The sequence below is a fragment of the Grampus griseus genome, assembly GCF_964374135.1.
Source record: "Grampus griseus genome assembly, chromosome: 14".
Taxonomy (NCBI): domain Eukaryota; kingdom Metazoa; phylum Chordata; class Mammalia; order Artiodactyla; family Delphinidae; genus Grampus; species Grampus griseus.
The window spans coordinates 64,428,713-64,445,652 of record NC_139008.1 but is presented as its reverse complement, the minus strand read 5'-3'; the positions used below and the strand labels follow the sequence as shown (position 1 = coordinate 64,445,652).

The 16,940-nt window shown below is 35.7% G+C and overlaps 1 protein-coding gene across 3 annotated transcripts in view; it reads right to left on the bottom strand.

Moving 5' to 3' along the window:
• Nucleotides 1–16,940, bottom strand: part of ITCH (itchy E3 ubiquitin protein ligase) — a 123,719-nt gene that overhangs the window by 60,019 nt on the left and 46,760 nt on the right. For all 3 annotated transcript variants that reach the window (XM_082671138.1, XM_082671139.1, XM_082671140.1), the window contains 3 exons: nucleotides 9,066–9,207; nucleotides 6,580–6,704; nucleotides 5,544–5,681 (listed from right to left, as the gene is read on the bottom strand). In XM_082671138.1, the coding sequence (XP_082527264.1) occupies nucleotides 5,544–5,681; nucleotides 6,580–6,704; nucleotides 9,066–9,207 (405 nt within the window). The remainder of the gene's footprint in view (nucleotides 1–5,543; nucleotides 5,682–6,579; nucleotides 6,705–9,065; nucleotides 9,208–16,940) is intronic.

Sequence of the window (16,940 nt, the reverse complement as noted above, 5' to 3'; positions counted from 1 at the left end):
CTAATCTTGTGCTTTCAACAAGAGAATAGTTAAAAAATATAAATCTATCCAACACTTATACAATGAATGTCCAAGAAGAGGAAAAAGGCTGTACTTAAGTTGGCATTTTATAAACATACTGCTGTTTAAAAGTATTCCCAATCCAAATTTCCTCCAAAAAAATAAAAACCTGATCAGATTTCTAAATACACATTTTATCCAGAGGACACTTTGTTAGAAGATCAACAAAGATCTCTTCTATTCTACTGAAAAGGATCCTCCTGCCACAGAAGAACCAGCTTTTAGATGAAGCAATTTAACACACTATTTCTACTACTTGGGTGCCTAGCAATCTCAAAAGCAAAATGAACAAACAAGTGAACTGATATGAGAGCAAGAGCAGGGTGCAGTAAGCAAATGTGAAAGACAGTTTTACCCTGAGGGCTCTGAGGTGGATCAAAAACAAGGTGAGGGGGCTGAACCAGAGACATCCACATTAGGCTGGGGATCCTGGAAAGGAGCTAAAGTATTCCCAGGTAGGTGACACATCCGGCACTAACAGAAGCAAAAGAAATTTTCTCTGGCCAAAGAATCCCCAACTTATTAGGCCCTTAAGATTCCCCCAGACTAAGATCAAATATAAACTGGCAATCAAAGAGCCATAACATATAAGAAAACAAGCCTCAATGAAGGAGAGTCAAAACATTTATATCCCCAAATATTTCTGATACTGGAATTTTCAAATGGAGAATATAAAAAACCTACTCATCAAAAGAAAACTAACAAGCAAGAAATAAGAAACTATCAAAAACAAGCATCAGCAATTCCACTCCTAGGTATATATCCAAGACATGCACAAAGAAACTTGGACACAAATGTTTATAGCAGCATTATTTATAATTCATTAATAGCCAAAAGGTGGAAATAAGGCAAATGTCCATCAGTGGACAAATGGATAAAAAAAATTGTGGCATATATACACACAATGAAATATTATCCAGGGAATTCCCTGGCGGACCAATGGTTAGGACTCTGCGCTCTCACTGCTGTGGCCCAGGTTCAATCCCTGGTCGGGGAACTGAGATCCCACAAGAGATGCAGTGTGGCCAAAACAAACAAAACTAATATGCTAAGCAAAAGAATCCAGACACAAAAGGTCACATACTCTATGATTCCTTTTTTATGATACACTCAGAAGAGGCAAATCCATAGAGACATACCAGTGGTTACCAGGAGATGGAGGGGAGGGGGAATAGGGAGTGATTACTTAACGGATAATGGTTTGGTTTTGGGGGGTGATGAAAAAGTTTTGAAATGAGAGGTAGTGGATACACATCACTGTGAATACACTAAATGGAAATGAATTGTACACTTTATAAGGTTAAGTATCTATTTTGTAAATTTCATCAAAATTAAAAGAATAACAAAAAAGAGGCATATTTGAAGAAACAGTAAATGTTGTAAAGCTGAAAATGCACTTGTGTCATATCCTAGGAATCCCACTCCCAAGTATACAGCCTACAAAGACCCTTCAACCTATGTACCAGGAGACACATATAAATACAAAAATGTTCAATGTATCACTTATGTACATTATGGCAAAGAACTGGAAAGAGCCCAAATGTCCTTTGACATAAAAATGGATAAACTAGGGCTTCCCTGGTGGCGCAGTGGTTGAGAGTCCGCCTGCCGATGCAGGGGACATGGGTTCGTGCCCCAGTCCGGGAAGATCCCACATGCTGCGGAGTGGCTAGGCCTGTGAGCCATGGCCACTGAGCCTGCGCGTCCGGAGCCTGTGCTCCGCAACGGGAGAGGCCACAACAGTGAGAGGCCTGCATACCGCAAAAAAAAAAAAAAAAAAAAAAAAAAAAGGATAAACTGTGGTATATTCACCCAATGGATTATTATACAGCCATGAAAATAAGTGAGTTACAGACACAAAATGGATAAATCTTAAAAGGCAACACTGATATTTTCATAGAGCACAAAAGGACACATGCATATGTGAAAAAAATTTAAAGCAAGGAAATGATCAATTCAAAGTTCAGAACAGTGATTATCTCTAGGAAAAAGACCAGGATTGATATAGGGAGGAGAACACGGGTGGATGCAATGATATTGTTCATATTCTAATTCTTAAGATCACACCCGGGTCCCTGGCAGTGAGTGCACCAAGTCCTATCCACTGGACCACCAGGGAATTCCCAATACTTCCATTTTTAAAGTAGCACTGATAAAGATTAAAAAAACGTAAGTGTGTGAAGGAAGTTTTGCTGGCTTTTTTGTGACGTTAGTTAATATTCTGAGCAAACATTTAAAATAATCAATCAAATATGTCAAATTTTTAAAAATACCATTACAGCAAAGTTTCTCTCTATAAAATAATTAGTTGGTACCCAGACCCAGAGGAGGTATAGCAATTTCAAATAATATTTGGTATAGCAAAAAACTTCATCTAGTTTCTTAGAATTTATTTTACTGAAAAGAAACATTATAATCACAAATGAAAATGACTATTTACCCTAAAATCAAAAGAAACCACAAAAACTAGAGTTTAATGAGAAAGACTGGGAAAGAATGAGATAAAACCAAAACAAAATGGAACATACACAATAAGAACCGGAGGTCACATAGGCCAACAACTAACCCCAAATTAATTTTAAATACATTTCCAGAGCATCCATGGTAAAGAATAAAGATCTTTACAAGAATATGTTCCTATTTTATTATCATAAATTTAAAAGTAAAACAGACTTTTATTTCTCTTTAGGAAAACTAATGCCTTTGATGATGATACTTTTCAGTGTTTCTTGTTGAATGCCATATTTGGGAAGACAGGTGTTAAATTAACAATCAACCACCACCACCCACCCAAGAAGTCAAAATACATGAATGGGAAGTTCTTGCAGAAATGAACAACTACCTACTCTCAATTTATTAGGTTAATTTAGATCTGAGAGCTACAGTAAGTCTACCTAACTAGCAAATTAAATAAAGTCTTCTTCTTCCCAAAGACTCATAAAAGCAGATTAACTCTGTACTTAAGAAAATGAAAACATCAAGACAAATTATGTAATTACTTCCTAAACAGAAAAATAAGGAAGAGTATCAAAGAAAATGTTACAAATGACACTCTCAGTTGGGATATTAAACTTGTTCCCTGAGTGAAGACAGTGGTAGGGGAGGTAGAATGGGAACATAAAGCTCTCTGGTTTTTAAATAAAGCTTGAAGTGGGAAGAACAAACAAACATAGTGAGTAAAATCTGTTTCACCTGAAAAAGAGTTTACTTATATAACTGCCATTTTTAGAAAATTTATCCACCGAAAAGAATGAAAATTATCTACCAAAAAAATGAAAATTTAACTATCAAAAGAGATAATGCTATCTATCTTATTAGAAAAATCTTCGCAGTATATCTAAATATATAACAAGCTATTATTTGGTGACTTTTAATACCAAAATTCAGACAGATCTTTTTATAAGCATTATTTTTAAATTAACCAAAAATATTAAAGTCTAAAATCCCATGAGTTCTTCCACAAAAACTTTTTTGTGTTTTAATTAATTTTTTATTGGAGTATAGTTGATTTAAAATGTTGTATTAGTTTTTGCTGTACAGCAAAGCCACAAAAACTTGACTGAACACACAGAGGGGAAAAAAACACTAAAACTCTGTAACATTAGAAAAATATTAGAATACAAAAGAAACCAACCAAACAATGCTCAGATGACAGAAATTCAATTTTAGCACTAAACTCTAATTTTCATTTCTGGCTTACAGTTAATGGAATCAATCAAAAAACAATACAAGTGAAGTTCCCACCACAGATGCTTGTGGACTTAATTGGGTTTTCTTTGCTTACTTATAACAACTCATGATTTCATTTAAAGTTCCTAAGTTTTTAACTGTGAAACGGAAAGTATATTGACAAGAAAAGGAAACCAACAAATATTTGTGTTTCAATCTTGACTCTGCATCGCACTTGTTGGTGTGATACGGGACATACTATTTAAACTCTCAGAGCCTCACTTTCTTTTATATGCAAAATGTCTTACAAAATTGTGATGGTTAAATGAATATATATGTAAACACACCAACACAGTGCCTGGCACATGGTAAACATTAAACAAATGGCAGCTACTGTATGTGGCAACTCTAGCCCTAAAATCCACTGTGACTTCCCAGTTAAAACCTCTCTTTACTTCAAAGAATGAGATTAAATTCTGTCAATTATTTTCCTACTTGAGTCAAAAACTGGTTACATAGAAATGTCCACTTCTGTAGGAAACAAACAGTAAAGTCATAAGTATAATATGCAGTTTAGAGTCTACTCTGAAATATGAAGGCTGACATGCTTTACTTTTGTTAATTATTAAATATTCTGCATTAGTAGCAGTTTCAATTTGTAGGAAAAAAAAACTTATGAAGCTATAAATACTGAGGTTTTAGAGCCGTTTAACAATGTAACTTAACTTTTATTACCTTCAGGAATTCCAATTTATAGAAAAATGTAACTATTACAGAGTTCCTGTGAATAACAGTCAATTAAGACGAACATGTCAACTCTGAAGCAGTATAACGAATTCAGAAGTTTCTTTCCACCCTCATTAACCCCAAAGAACCAAACTGGAAGACACACCAGGACTATCTTAAAGGTTCTGCTATTAAAAAGGGTCATGAGTTAGAAAGGAAGTAGGAAGTCTTCCAAAGTAGGAAGAGAAGTACAGCAGCACCTGACAACTGCAAAATGTTTCATAAGGCAGTTTCTAAGTAAACAAAAAGATCTTTGTCAGACTAATCAAGGAGACCATTAATACGTGCTTTGTCTTGGGGCCTCTACAATCTGTGTTTCAAGTGAAAATACACTTATTAGCACATTAATAAGGGTTGGAAATATCTAAAGGGAATCCACTGAGAAGTGGTTTTAATTAAGCATGCTAGCTGTGCAGGCACTAACTCAGGTGCTAGCCAACTTCTTTTAATTACAGCTCATATTTATTTCCTTTAACAAACACGAGTAAATCATAAACTGTAAAATATATCAGCATACATATAAAGAATTGGTTCTGTCATTATTATAACTCAAAGACATCTCAATAAATGTAGCCTAGAAAAATGGAAGAGGAATGGCAAATGGATTCCAGCTTGTTACTGGCTTGTCTGGTACAGTACTAAGAAGGATTTCGAGTCAAATTTAAACTCAATCAGACACTGCTACAGAGAGTAAACTATGTCTGCCATTAGCACTGGAGAAGGTGTAGCATCAAATGTGCCATACTAACTGCCACTGTTGGCCTACAGAACGGACACTTTATAAATCAATTCATCACTCATAGGGCCAACTGTGATACGGCTTTTACTTGGCTAGCTTTTCAACTTATAGAAAAATGTTTTCCTCATAGAAACAATGCACTAAAAGTTTAAAATGAAAAATGTCTCTTTCTAAAAAGGAAATAAAATAATTTCTTTAATGTGGAAAAGAACAGCAATAATTACAACATACTACAGTGGCTAGTGTAAGAAGAATCATTAAAGACCCTATATAATAAGTGCTTACTCACTTTCTGAACATGTAGTTTCACCATTAGCAACAACTTCAGACTCTAGCTGCAGCCCATCAAGACAAACTGACAAATCTCCTATTGTCTCTGTTGGTTCTTTGTCACCTACAAGCTGTAAAGTCACAACTACTTCCTCAACTGGAAGAGAATAAAATTATAGAAAATGGTCACTTTTTTTCCTTTAAGTCTTAACTGTTGAAAACAAAACTGTCAGAAAAACTTTACATTTATGTGTACACAATTTGTTTTAATACACTTCACCCAAGGTTTCAGGCCTTTTGATGCCAAAAACATTTTAAAAATAGAACAAAATTTCCTAATGGTTAATATCCACAATGTAAGATACTAAATAGCTTAATCATCTCACTTATTATATTCATTCACTTTTACAAAATGAGCCAGCAGGACAACTAAGACTACTCAGCAATATATGCCTGACTTATATTGACTGAAAACATAATTTAAGAATGAATTTTCATCTCGTAAATCCTAAATGAGAAATAAAATCCTTTGAAGTATGTTTTAGATACTCAAGGGATTAAATGTTTTAAAATCATGATATACTAATTAAAATAAGCATGTTTCAAGTTTTTATGTATCTATAAGTATATATAGATATCTAAAGATAGAGATATACATATATAAATAAAACCACAACCATCTAAAATGAGGAAGTTTTTAAAATAAGCATTCGAAAAGGAAATGTCAAAGTATTAACCACATTTGTCTCTCTGTAGTGAGATTACATTTTTCCTTCAGCTCTGCTCTATATTTTTGTTTTCCATAATTGAGTATATAGCCTTCAATGAATACCTATTTACTAAATAAATATTTATTTAAAATATCAGATCCAAAATGAATGGCCAAACCACGGTTACTCAGAATGCATTAAACAGTTCAAGATTCATCTCCCTATTAATATCATAACCAAGTAAACCTAAAAACAAATAGTGAACATAGTTTCTTCACATATGGCACATGAATTTCTTGTAGAAAAACAAAAGCTGAGCATATTCTATTGTTTTTACATACATACGTTTCATATTGTTTGACTTTAATGTTTCATAGATATCTAATGCAGCAGTTCCCAACAAAACATCAGATTTCAATGTCTGGTGACTCCACACACGAAAATGTAATTTACTCACAGGGGTGACGATACTACAGGTGAAAAAAAAGGTGAAAAATAATTTCCTTAAATATCACAACAAGATTGTAAATAAATTATAATTAAAATCTTCTCAATGCACACCTTACAGTTTACCGTACAACCAATACTGCCTATGGCCATCTTCACTTGTCACTGAACTATAGGGGCAATTTCATGCATGTATATCATCAACAAAAGTAAAAGTGCTCACCATGCTACAAACTGTTGAAAAATCAGTTTTACTTTCGTAGTACAAAAAAGTTAATTAATTAAATCCTTATTTTATGTCAGGTAGTATGCTGAGCTTAGGATTATTTCGTTTAATCTTCACAGCAACCCTGAGATGAGAATTACCACTCCCATCTTCAGATATAGAAGCTGATATTCAGAGAGGTTAAGCAAATTGCCCAAGATCACACAGCCACTCGGTGGCAGACTGGGAACAAGAATCTGTCATTAAAATTTATACTAAGAAGTTTCTCGGTCAGCTACTTAATGATTTGAGGATTATATTACCCCAAGTTTCACACTGTTAGAGGCAAAGTGTCCGGGACAACTGTCAAATAAAGACTCTTCCAGACCTTGCTAAATGCCAATACAGAATAGAAATCTGAATTTGCAATAAACTGTATAAAAACTATTTCAATTAGAAAAATAGGAACACTATATAACCTACCGGGGATGGAATAAAAGAGTTAGTAAATTTAATTTTACTTTGAGGTCTAGTCTAAATTATTTCAATTCAAATCTTGAGAGAAGTCTGCAAAGCCTACTACCCAACAATGGAAGCTGTGTTAAAATTGCAGCCCAATCTGCTGCAACTTAAAAATTCAGAAGATCTTGGGCTATGTTCCCCCGAACATCTGGACTTAAGAATAACACTACCATATAGGGCTACAAGGAGTTTCTTTTTTCTTAACTTTTAAACCAGTAAGGAGTTCATGTCGTTATCGGCTCAAGAGCCCTAAAGTACATTTATTGTGAGCACAGATAGTTGGTAGAAAGTAGCTGAGTATTCAGTCTATTATTCTGAACATCTCCAGTCGCTAATAGAGGCTGTGGCCTTTTGAAGATTTGTTTTTTTAAAAAATGTTACTCACATATTGTTTAATTTAGATCAAATCTCTAATGGGGCACTAATTAAAAATGAAGTCTAAGAAACGATGTTGAAATAAATACAGATGAGGAACATCAGAATGATACTTCTGCAAATAGGTTTCAAGATGACCTTCAGTAAATTCTTAAGTTTCATTCATTTGCTCAAAATCATAAAGTACATCAAGATGCCCTACAACTTCAAAAATCCATGTTAAACAATAATATAGGTTTAGCTAATTTGTTTTGTCATTTATTAGGAATAAATACTGTCCACATAAGCATGTATATCATGTGAAGAGAAGAGCTTATCATTTCAAATGTCTCATCTCACCATTTAGAAATAAAACTTTTTTTAGTTACAGGTTTGTTTCTCTAAGAGAAAAAATACAAGAATTCCAAATGTTAGGTAATGAAAGCAATTTGTCTATATTTGCTGAGATAACAACTGGTTATATTTTGAACTACACTTTAATATACAAACCAAATACACTATATTATTTAAAAATCCATTTGTTGGTAAATCATACATTTGCTTCCATTTTAGTAGAAAAATTAAAATTAACCTATAATTCCCTTCCTACCAACATCTGAGGCCTCGTCAGTAAGTGTTGAAATTGAGCTACATCCTACTTCTATGAATTCGAATGACAGATTAAAAACACAAACATATAGACATATGCACAGGGATGTATATTGCAACACTGTCTAATAGCACAACATTAGAAACCAACCGATCAATAGGGAACTAGTAAAATTAATCACAGTCCATCCATATTAAAGAATATTACGTAGCTATATGAGGGATATTAGACCCATACGTACTCAACGAAAAAGGATGTTATGTATGTTAATTATAAAATGTATAGCATAATTTTTTTAAAGGAAAAAAACCCCTATGTAGGTTCTATGTGGGCACTGTAATTTTAAAAAACACAAACTATTTTTAAAAATTAAATTAAAAAAATAAAGTGAGCTACTCATGGCCCTCTATTTCAAACCTAAATTAAGGAAAGAGCTGCTAATCTTTCTAGGCCAGTGACCCTGGGATCTCCCAGCTACTTTTCAGTGGCAACAATGCAATGAAAAGGAGAGACTGGGAAAACAAATAATTAAAGAGAAAGGAGACTAGAAGGAGGAGTCCTAAGAACAGGGGAATAAGAGGGGAAAAAAAAAAAGAGAGGAGGAACAAAGAAAAAAGTGAGAAACTTTTTTAAAGCTGCATTTCTGCTCACCTACTAAACAAAATACACCATAGAAAATACTTTCAAACCTACACTGTAAGAGGCTGCTTCCATTTGGGACTGTTCGTATTGTTGCATTTTTCTGTCTTCTTTGACTGTCCATCTACTGTGACTTCCACATAAGGACTTGGCCCAAACCAATTCTTTTTATTTTCTTTAAGTTTCGCTGAAATGACTAAGTAAAATAAAATAGAAAATATTTCAATATTCGAGATGTTAGTTCATCCTTCAAATCGATTTAATTTCATAAAGGTTAAACACAGCATTATTATTTTTACTCAGAGAAGCAGTTTGCTCTAAAATATTCACAAATTTTATTCACATATAACCTTTGTATTTCTTCCCATCATATTAAAAAATATAGGACTTCCCCACACCATCCAACCAAATTCCCTTCAGCAGACCCCCCCCCCAACTGTCAGTATCAACAGTCCCAGAAATCTTGAGGTCAATTAAAAAGTACACTGACAAACTTGGTAAACAAATATTTGAATGCCTACCATGTTATCAGATATTGCTCTAAACTGTGGACAGAGCAGTTTACAATTAGAGATAAGTCCTTGTGATGAAAAACAGCCTAATGTGGCAGAGTATGACTTGGCAGTAAAGAAGTCTTCTAAGGAAGTACTTTTAAGCAACCATCTAAATGACAAGGAGCTATCCATGTGAAGATTGAAGGTAGGAAGAAGAGAAAATTCCAGACAGAGGTACGAAAGCTTGGCATACCTGAGGAAAAGTAGAGCAAACAGGGAAAAATGGTAAATGTGATAAGATCACATTTAGCTTTGTAAGCCAAGATAAGGAATTTGGATTTTATTCTAAGCATGCTAGAAAGCCGATGAAAGAAGAGAGCTACAAACTAAGATTATTTTTAGCATCTCATATATCTCTCATTATCTTAGCAAGAGCTTCTTACATCCTTAGCCTTCACCCTTGAGTTAGTCACTTTTGCCATGAAATAGCCTTGTCCAAGCATTGTGTGGAAGGTACGAAGAGTAGATTCAAATCTAGTAGAGCACCCCCTGGTTCCCACAGGAGACAACTCACTAGTCCCCTATAAATGAGACGATCACAGCCAAGGAAATATTCTACCACCTGGATATATACTCCAACAGCAAAGTTCAGAGAATGCCAGTACCCTTCAAGACTAATGGGCCCTTGTGAGTTGCTAGAAAAGTTGATATAGCAGCTACCCAAGAAGCTCAATATACAGACCAAAACATAGACAGTCTGGGTACCCTAGCAGGCACAGTCCCAGGTGGCGGCCCTGAATCTCCCAACTTCATGTTTATCAAATACTTTTGTCCTTTCATGCTTAAGAGGCTGCTAGAGCCATCTAATTAAGAGACGGCAGTAGTATGGACTAGGGTGGTAAACATGGATATGGGGAGGAATAAGCATTTTCTAAGGAGAACCAACAGGATTAGATTTCATGAGTGAGTTAGGGGAAAGAAGCAAGGATAACTCCCAGGTTTCTGGCATGAATAACTGGATAGAAGGTGCTATCATTTAATAAGACGGAAAAGATCTGGGAAAGCACAAGTTTGAGAAGGGTAGAATGGGCAGGAAATCAAGCATATTATAAAGAATATATAAAATTTGAGATGCTCATGAGACATCTAGGTAGAAACACTAAGTAAAATGTCTTTCAGAACAGAAAATACTCAAGTGGGGATCAGACCTATCTCTGACTAATATGTACTATAAAGCCCTATCACTTAATACAAAGCCTAATTTAATCACAGGATTGCCAAAGAAAAATATAAAATCCCTATTTTTAATACATTTCTGGTCTGAGAAAAGGTAAAACAGCCCACACACTCATGCATAAGCTCATTTTATTTCAGGGGATCTTGTGATCCTCTAAAACTGATTAAACCTAGAACAAAGAGCAATGCAGGCCTGACAGGGAGGAAATTACCTGCCCTTAGTGGCTTTTTAGGATTCAAACTTTTGAAAGCTGTTTTGCCAAGTACTCCCATCCAACCCCACTAGAGCCATTTTAGGAAACTTTAAATGGGAAAATAAAGAGTCACGGAAACCAACACCAACTGTGAGTGTTTACTATGTCTGGCACTTAAAGACTGTCATTTCGATACACAGAACTATTCTGTGAGATAGGTATTATCATCTTAATTTTTATACATAAAAAAAAACAAGCTCAACAAAATTTAAAAGTTTACCCAAGGGTCATGGCAAAGCCTGGACAGGAGAAATTATTTAAGTGTTCAAATCTCAAAGCTTATATTGCATAAAACTTTCATTACAGTCCTAATATTCTAAAATAGATCAATGTACTACTTCCTAAAATTTAAATTCCCATAGTAAATTAAAGGAATTAAAAAACTGTAAATTATAAACTGGAAGAAAAGGAATCAGAAAAATGTCAGTATCATCTGTCACCTGGGCCACTCCAAGAGGCCTCTAACAACTCTCTGTTTTTACTCTCACTTCTCTAACGCAATCTCTCACAGCTACCAGAATTATCTTCCTAGAACAGATGTGATGTCAATACTTTTCAATGATTTGCTAATGCCTGCAAAATGAAGTTTAAACTCTTCTGGGGCATTTTACGTTGCTTACTCTGTATGTTTACAGCCTCTTCCTATACCAAACTCCACCCAGGCCCGTGGTAGTCTAACCACTCTTAGCTGTTTGCTGTCCCTCCCAAGTGTCTAGTACTTTCATGCCTCATACGTGCTACCCCCTCCACTCATGATCCTTCTTCCTGTTCACCCAATAAAATCCTACTTCTTGAGAGACAAATACTCCCCTCTCTTTGACCGGATGGTTCTTTAAACCTAGTAAGTCAAACTGTTCCTGTTCTATGCCCCCACAGCATTTTCCTATTTATATATGGCTCCTACAGCTTTCTATTCTGTCTTAGTTCTTAGTAAGTTTATCAGTTCTTACTTGTTTAGCTCACTCTGTAATCCCCTTCATGGCAAGGTTATAACCAGTCTTTATAACTCGTAGAGCACTTAGTGATTTAAACCTGACAGGCGTTTAATACGTTTGTTGAACCAAATGATTAGCCATGGTAGAAAACAAGTTGCCCTGCTTTATAGTTACTTACACACACACACACACACACACACAATCTATTGCATATGATTTCATGGTACTTATTAATGTTCTTCTGATTCTTCTGTTCTGAAGGTCAACATTTTCACCCGACTGATTCTTCATCCTACCTCTCCAATACAAAATTAAAATCCTGACAATTTAAAGAAAGTAGAAGTAAATCCTTAGCTTATCCAATTTATTTTGTGAATCAGGAGGCTATAATGAACAAGGTAAAACAAACAGGGGTGCTGAGACCAGGTATGATGAGCAGTATGATGAACTGATAAGAGATAAAACCAGTTAAAGCAAGTGCTACCTCTGTGGTCAGAAGTCATGAGAGGCTACATGAGGTCTCTGTAGCAGAACTATGTCTTGGCTGGGCAGAACTGGATATAAACTTTTGACTTTAAAGTATGAAGGACTCTCCTGGTCTCTAAGCATTGGGAGCTAAATATACAGTGTTCTAGTAAATTTGGGGAAATGCAGTAATGTTTAATTTCAATTTGTAATAACTAAAATAAGATGGTTTCTCTTCCTCAAATGATGAGTCTGGAGTAAGGATTGAGACTAAAAAATTTCTAGGAAATACCAAAGAATTTATTTTGCCCACGTAAGTGTAATGCTAGCATACAGCAAGCATCAAAACACAGATAAGCTCAGTAATAATAGCGGAAGTTATGTACAGAACATAATTAAACAGGAAATGGCTAAAGACAGGGAAGGATGTAAGAAAACAGACTTATGTCCAAAGTAAAGGACCCAGACCATGGAATTGGAGATAAAGAATAAAGAATGATCCAGGAAATGCAAGAGTAAAAATCAGTGGAACCTGGGACTTCCCTGGTGGCGCAGTGGTTAAGAATCCACCTGCCAATGCAGGGGACACGGGTTCGCACCCTGGTCTAGGAAGATCCCACAAGCCACAGAGCAACTAAACCCATGCACCACAACTACTGAGCCTGCATGCCACAACTACTGAAGCCTGCGCGCCTAGAGCCCGTGCTCCACAACAAGAGAAGCCATCGCAATGAGAAGCCCACGCAAATCAACAAAGAGTACCCCCTGCTCACCACAACTAGAGAAAGCCCGCGCACAGCAACGAAGACACAACACAGCCAAAAATAAAAATAATAAATTTTAAAAAAACCACACACACATGAAGTTCTCTAAACAATCCACTTATCAACAGTACTATCATTTAATATTTTAAAACTGTTTTGCTACAACTTATAATACGTGTCATTTCTCTGAAATAAATTTTCTACTTGCCCTCATCTGGTAAGGGGCAGCAATTAGCAAACATACATTGTAAACAAATAATGTATGCATACATGTGTGTAATGTACGTATGTGAGAGTTAAAGAAATAAATTTGAGCAGAACCACAGAGTAACATTTTAACTTTTGACCCTAAATTTCCCTATGAGTCTTTTACACCAACTTTTTTAAAAAGTTTATTTATTTATTTATTTATTTATGTATGGCTGCATTGGGTCTTTGTTGCTGCACGCAGCCTTTCTCTAGTTGTGGTGAGCAGGGGCTACTCTTCATTGCAGTGCATGGGCTTCTCATTGTGGTGGCTTCTCTTGTTGCGGACACAGGTTCTAGGCACACAGGCTTAGCTGCTCCACAGCATGTGGTATCTTCCCAGACCAGGGCTTGAACCTGTGTACCCAGCATTGGCAGGCAGATTCTTAAGCACTGCGCCACCAGGGAAGTCCCTACACCGACTTTTAAAACACAAATCCAGCTGTCTGCTCTTTGTTAAAAACTCGACTTTTAAAACACAAATCCAGCTGTCTGCTCTTTGTTAAAAACTCTGGTTACTTCTCATCTCCCTTAGCAATTTTTTTTTTTTTTTTGGTAGCCTTGACACACCTGAAGGAGATGATCCACTCCCATTAATTCTCATGGGTCCCTGCTCTGCAGCAGTGGCTTTTAGGGACATCAAGGGAAGTCTTGGCATTTCCCTCCTTCACATCATTTGCTCTGTCGTGTTCATTCCTGAAAGATCCTTTTCTACCTTTCTACTTTTTTTCTGGCCATGCCAGGCAGCATGTGGGATCTTAGTTCTCCAACCAGGGATCGAACCCGTGCCCCCTGCATTGGGAGCGCAGTCTTACCCAATGGACCTCCAGGGAACTCCCTACCTTTCTACTTTTTTTTTTTTTTTTAATAAATTTATTTATTTATTTACTTATTTTTGGCTGTGTTGGGTGTTCGTTGCTGCACGTGGGCTTACTCTAGTTGCGGCAAGTGGGGACGACGACTCTTTCCTCCAATGCACAGGCTTCTCACTGCGGTGGCTTCTCTTGTTGCGGAGCACGGGCTCTAGGCGCATGGAATTCAGTAGTTGTGGCACACAGGCTCAATAGTTGTGGCTCACGGGCTCTAGAGCGCAGGCTCAGTAGCTATGGCAAACGGGCTTAGCTGCTCTGCAGCATGTGGGATCTTCCCAGACCAGGGATCAAACCCGTGTCCCCTGCATTCGCAGGCAGATTCTTAACCACTGTGCCACCAGGGAAGTCCTCTACTTTTAAATAGTAGCAATGCTTCAAGCACTGCCTCCTTTCACAGTAACTCTAGTCAAATATTGATCTGTCTTTCCGGACCAAAGTCATTTTCTCTTCACACCATTACCATATACCATGGCATTTACACTTAACACTTGCATATTTATGCCTTCCTTGAATTTTGGAAGATGTTGAAGAGCTTAGCAAAAAAAAAAAAAAAACTATGCTAATCCATTAACACAGACTAAAAAATACAATGTCAATTAAGGGGATTTGTGCAAAAAAACTTAGTTCTGAGGTTTCTAGCACCAAAAGCAAAGAAGTAAACAATGAATTATGAAGGACACTTGATTCTAGTCAACTTGGCACTTTATTGTTCATTATCTGATGTTCTCCATTTGTCCCATATCTAATGATATTTTTGCTAAATATGCAAATAGATTTTATCCATAATTCATGGTGTTTGTTAAAATGTTTTTGCCCTATACTTGTACATTCTCAGGATTTTTAGACCCAAGATTAAAAAGCTTATAAATGGCTAAGAATTATGTCTTCTTGAGGACATAATGCATTTAGGCATTAAATGTTTTTCTTACTATGACAGTAATGATAGCAAATAAGATAGCCAGTTTATGCAAAGAAAAGTCTAAAGGAATATAAACCTATTTATCTGGGGATTGAGATGATAAATAATAAGGACTCCTCACTTTACTATTTTACTCAGTTTTTAAAAATAAAAAGCATGTGTATTACTTATGTAACCTGAAAAGTTGAAACAATCTATCAGAAATTCTTTAAATCAAAGGTTTTAACAATAAGCTGCCCCAAAAAAGAAGTCTTAAGAAGCCTGGCCCAATGTAAATCAGCTACTCAGAGTAGCTTGAGAATGCGGAGGGGAGAAACAATTAGAATTTGAGAAATATTAATATCTTTCACTGAGAATCAGACATTCCTAAGGAAAGAGACTGGAGTTAGTGAAAGAATTCCCAAGAATAAATTCTATCATGCTTTCAATTTAAAGTGTTACTTCTTTATAACTCAATCACTTTTAGGTTTTGAGGAGGACAATAATTATACAGTATATGACCTCATATTCATAACCTAGAAGTGGATATAAGCCAGGTATAGTAAAAACTAAAATAATCAATAAATGCCATTAAATTAAAGGGAGAGAGTCTAGGGTTCCATTGTGTGATAGACACATGCATGTCTGAAGAAAATCCAGTGCCTCACTTTGGCTAGTGCAAGTAGCTTCTATTGATATATAAAGACCTACAAAGAGATCATATGGAGCCTGTAAAACGTCTTAGCCCAGTTTTAAAGAAATTCAATACCATAGCCAAGGAGAAGCACTGAAGGTTTCTAAGCAGGAATGAACAAATCAGGAGGCATTTTAAGAACATTAATCTGAAAGTGATACACTTGATTAGTATGGCTAGAGGAAGAAACAAAGAGATATTAGGAAAGTAACAACAGCAAAATATTTAATAGGCATTTCTCCAAAAAACATATACAAATGGCCAATAAGCACATGAAAAGATGCTCATCATCATTTAACCATCAGAGAAATGCAACTCAAACCCATAATGAGATAGCTCACATCCATTAGGATGTCTCTAATCAAAAAGATAAGCATTGCAAGGATGCTTACAAAATTGTAACCCTCATACATGACTGGTGGGAATATAAAGTGGTGTGGATGCTTTGAAAAATAATTTGGAATTCCTCACAAAGCTAAACATGGATATTACGTGACCCAGTGATTCTACTCCAGAAAGTAGAAGGTATATACTCAAGAAAACTGAAAACATACATCTTCACAAAAACTTACATACAAACGTTCATAGCATTATTCATAATAGCCAAAAAGTGGAACCAACCCAAACATCCATCAGCTGATAAATGGATAAAGTATGTCCACACATGGAATAGTATTTGGCAATAAAAAGAAATTAGATACTAATACATGCTACAACATGGTTGAACCTTGAAAACATTATTATGATAAGTGAAAAAAGTCAGAGACAAAGGCCACACATTTTATGACTCTATTTATATGAGAGATCCAATATAGGCAAAGCTATAGAGACAAAAATAGTTAGCTAGGGCTGAAGGTGGTTGGGGAATATGGGGCAGGGGTTTCTTTCTGCAGTGGTGAAAATGTTCTAACTGGTGTTGGTTGCACAACTCTGAGAATGTACTAACAATCATTGACTTCTAAATGAGTAAACTGTATGGTATGTGAATTATCTCAACAAAGCTAATAAAATCCAAATGAAAACAAAAAACAATAGCAATTGCCGAAGCATGTTTAATGGAAAAAACAAAAA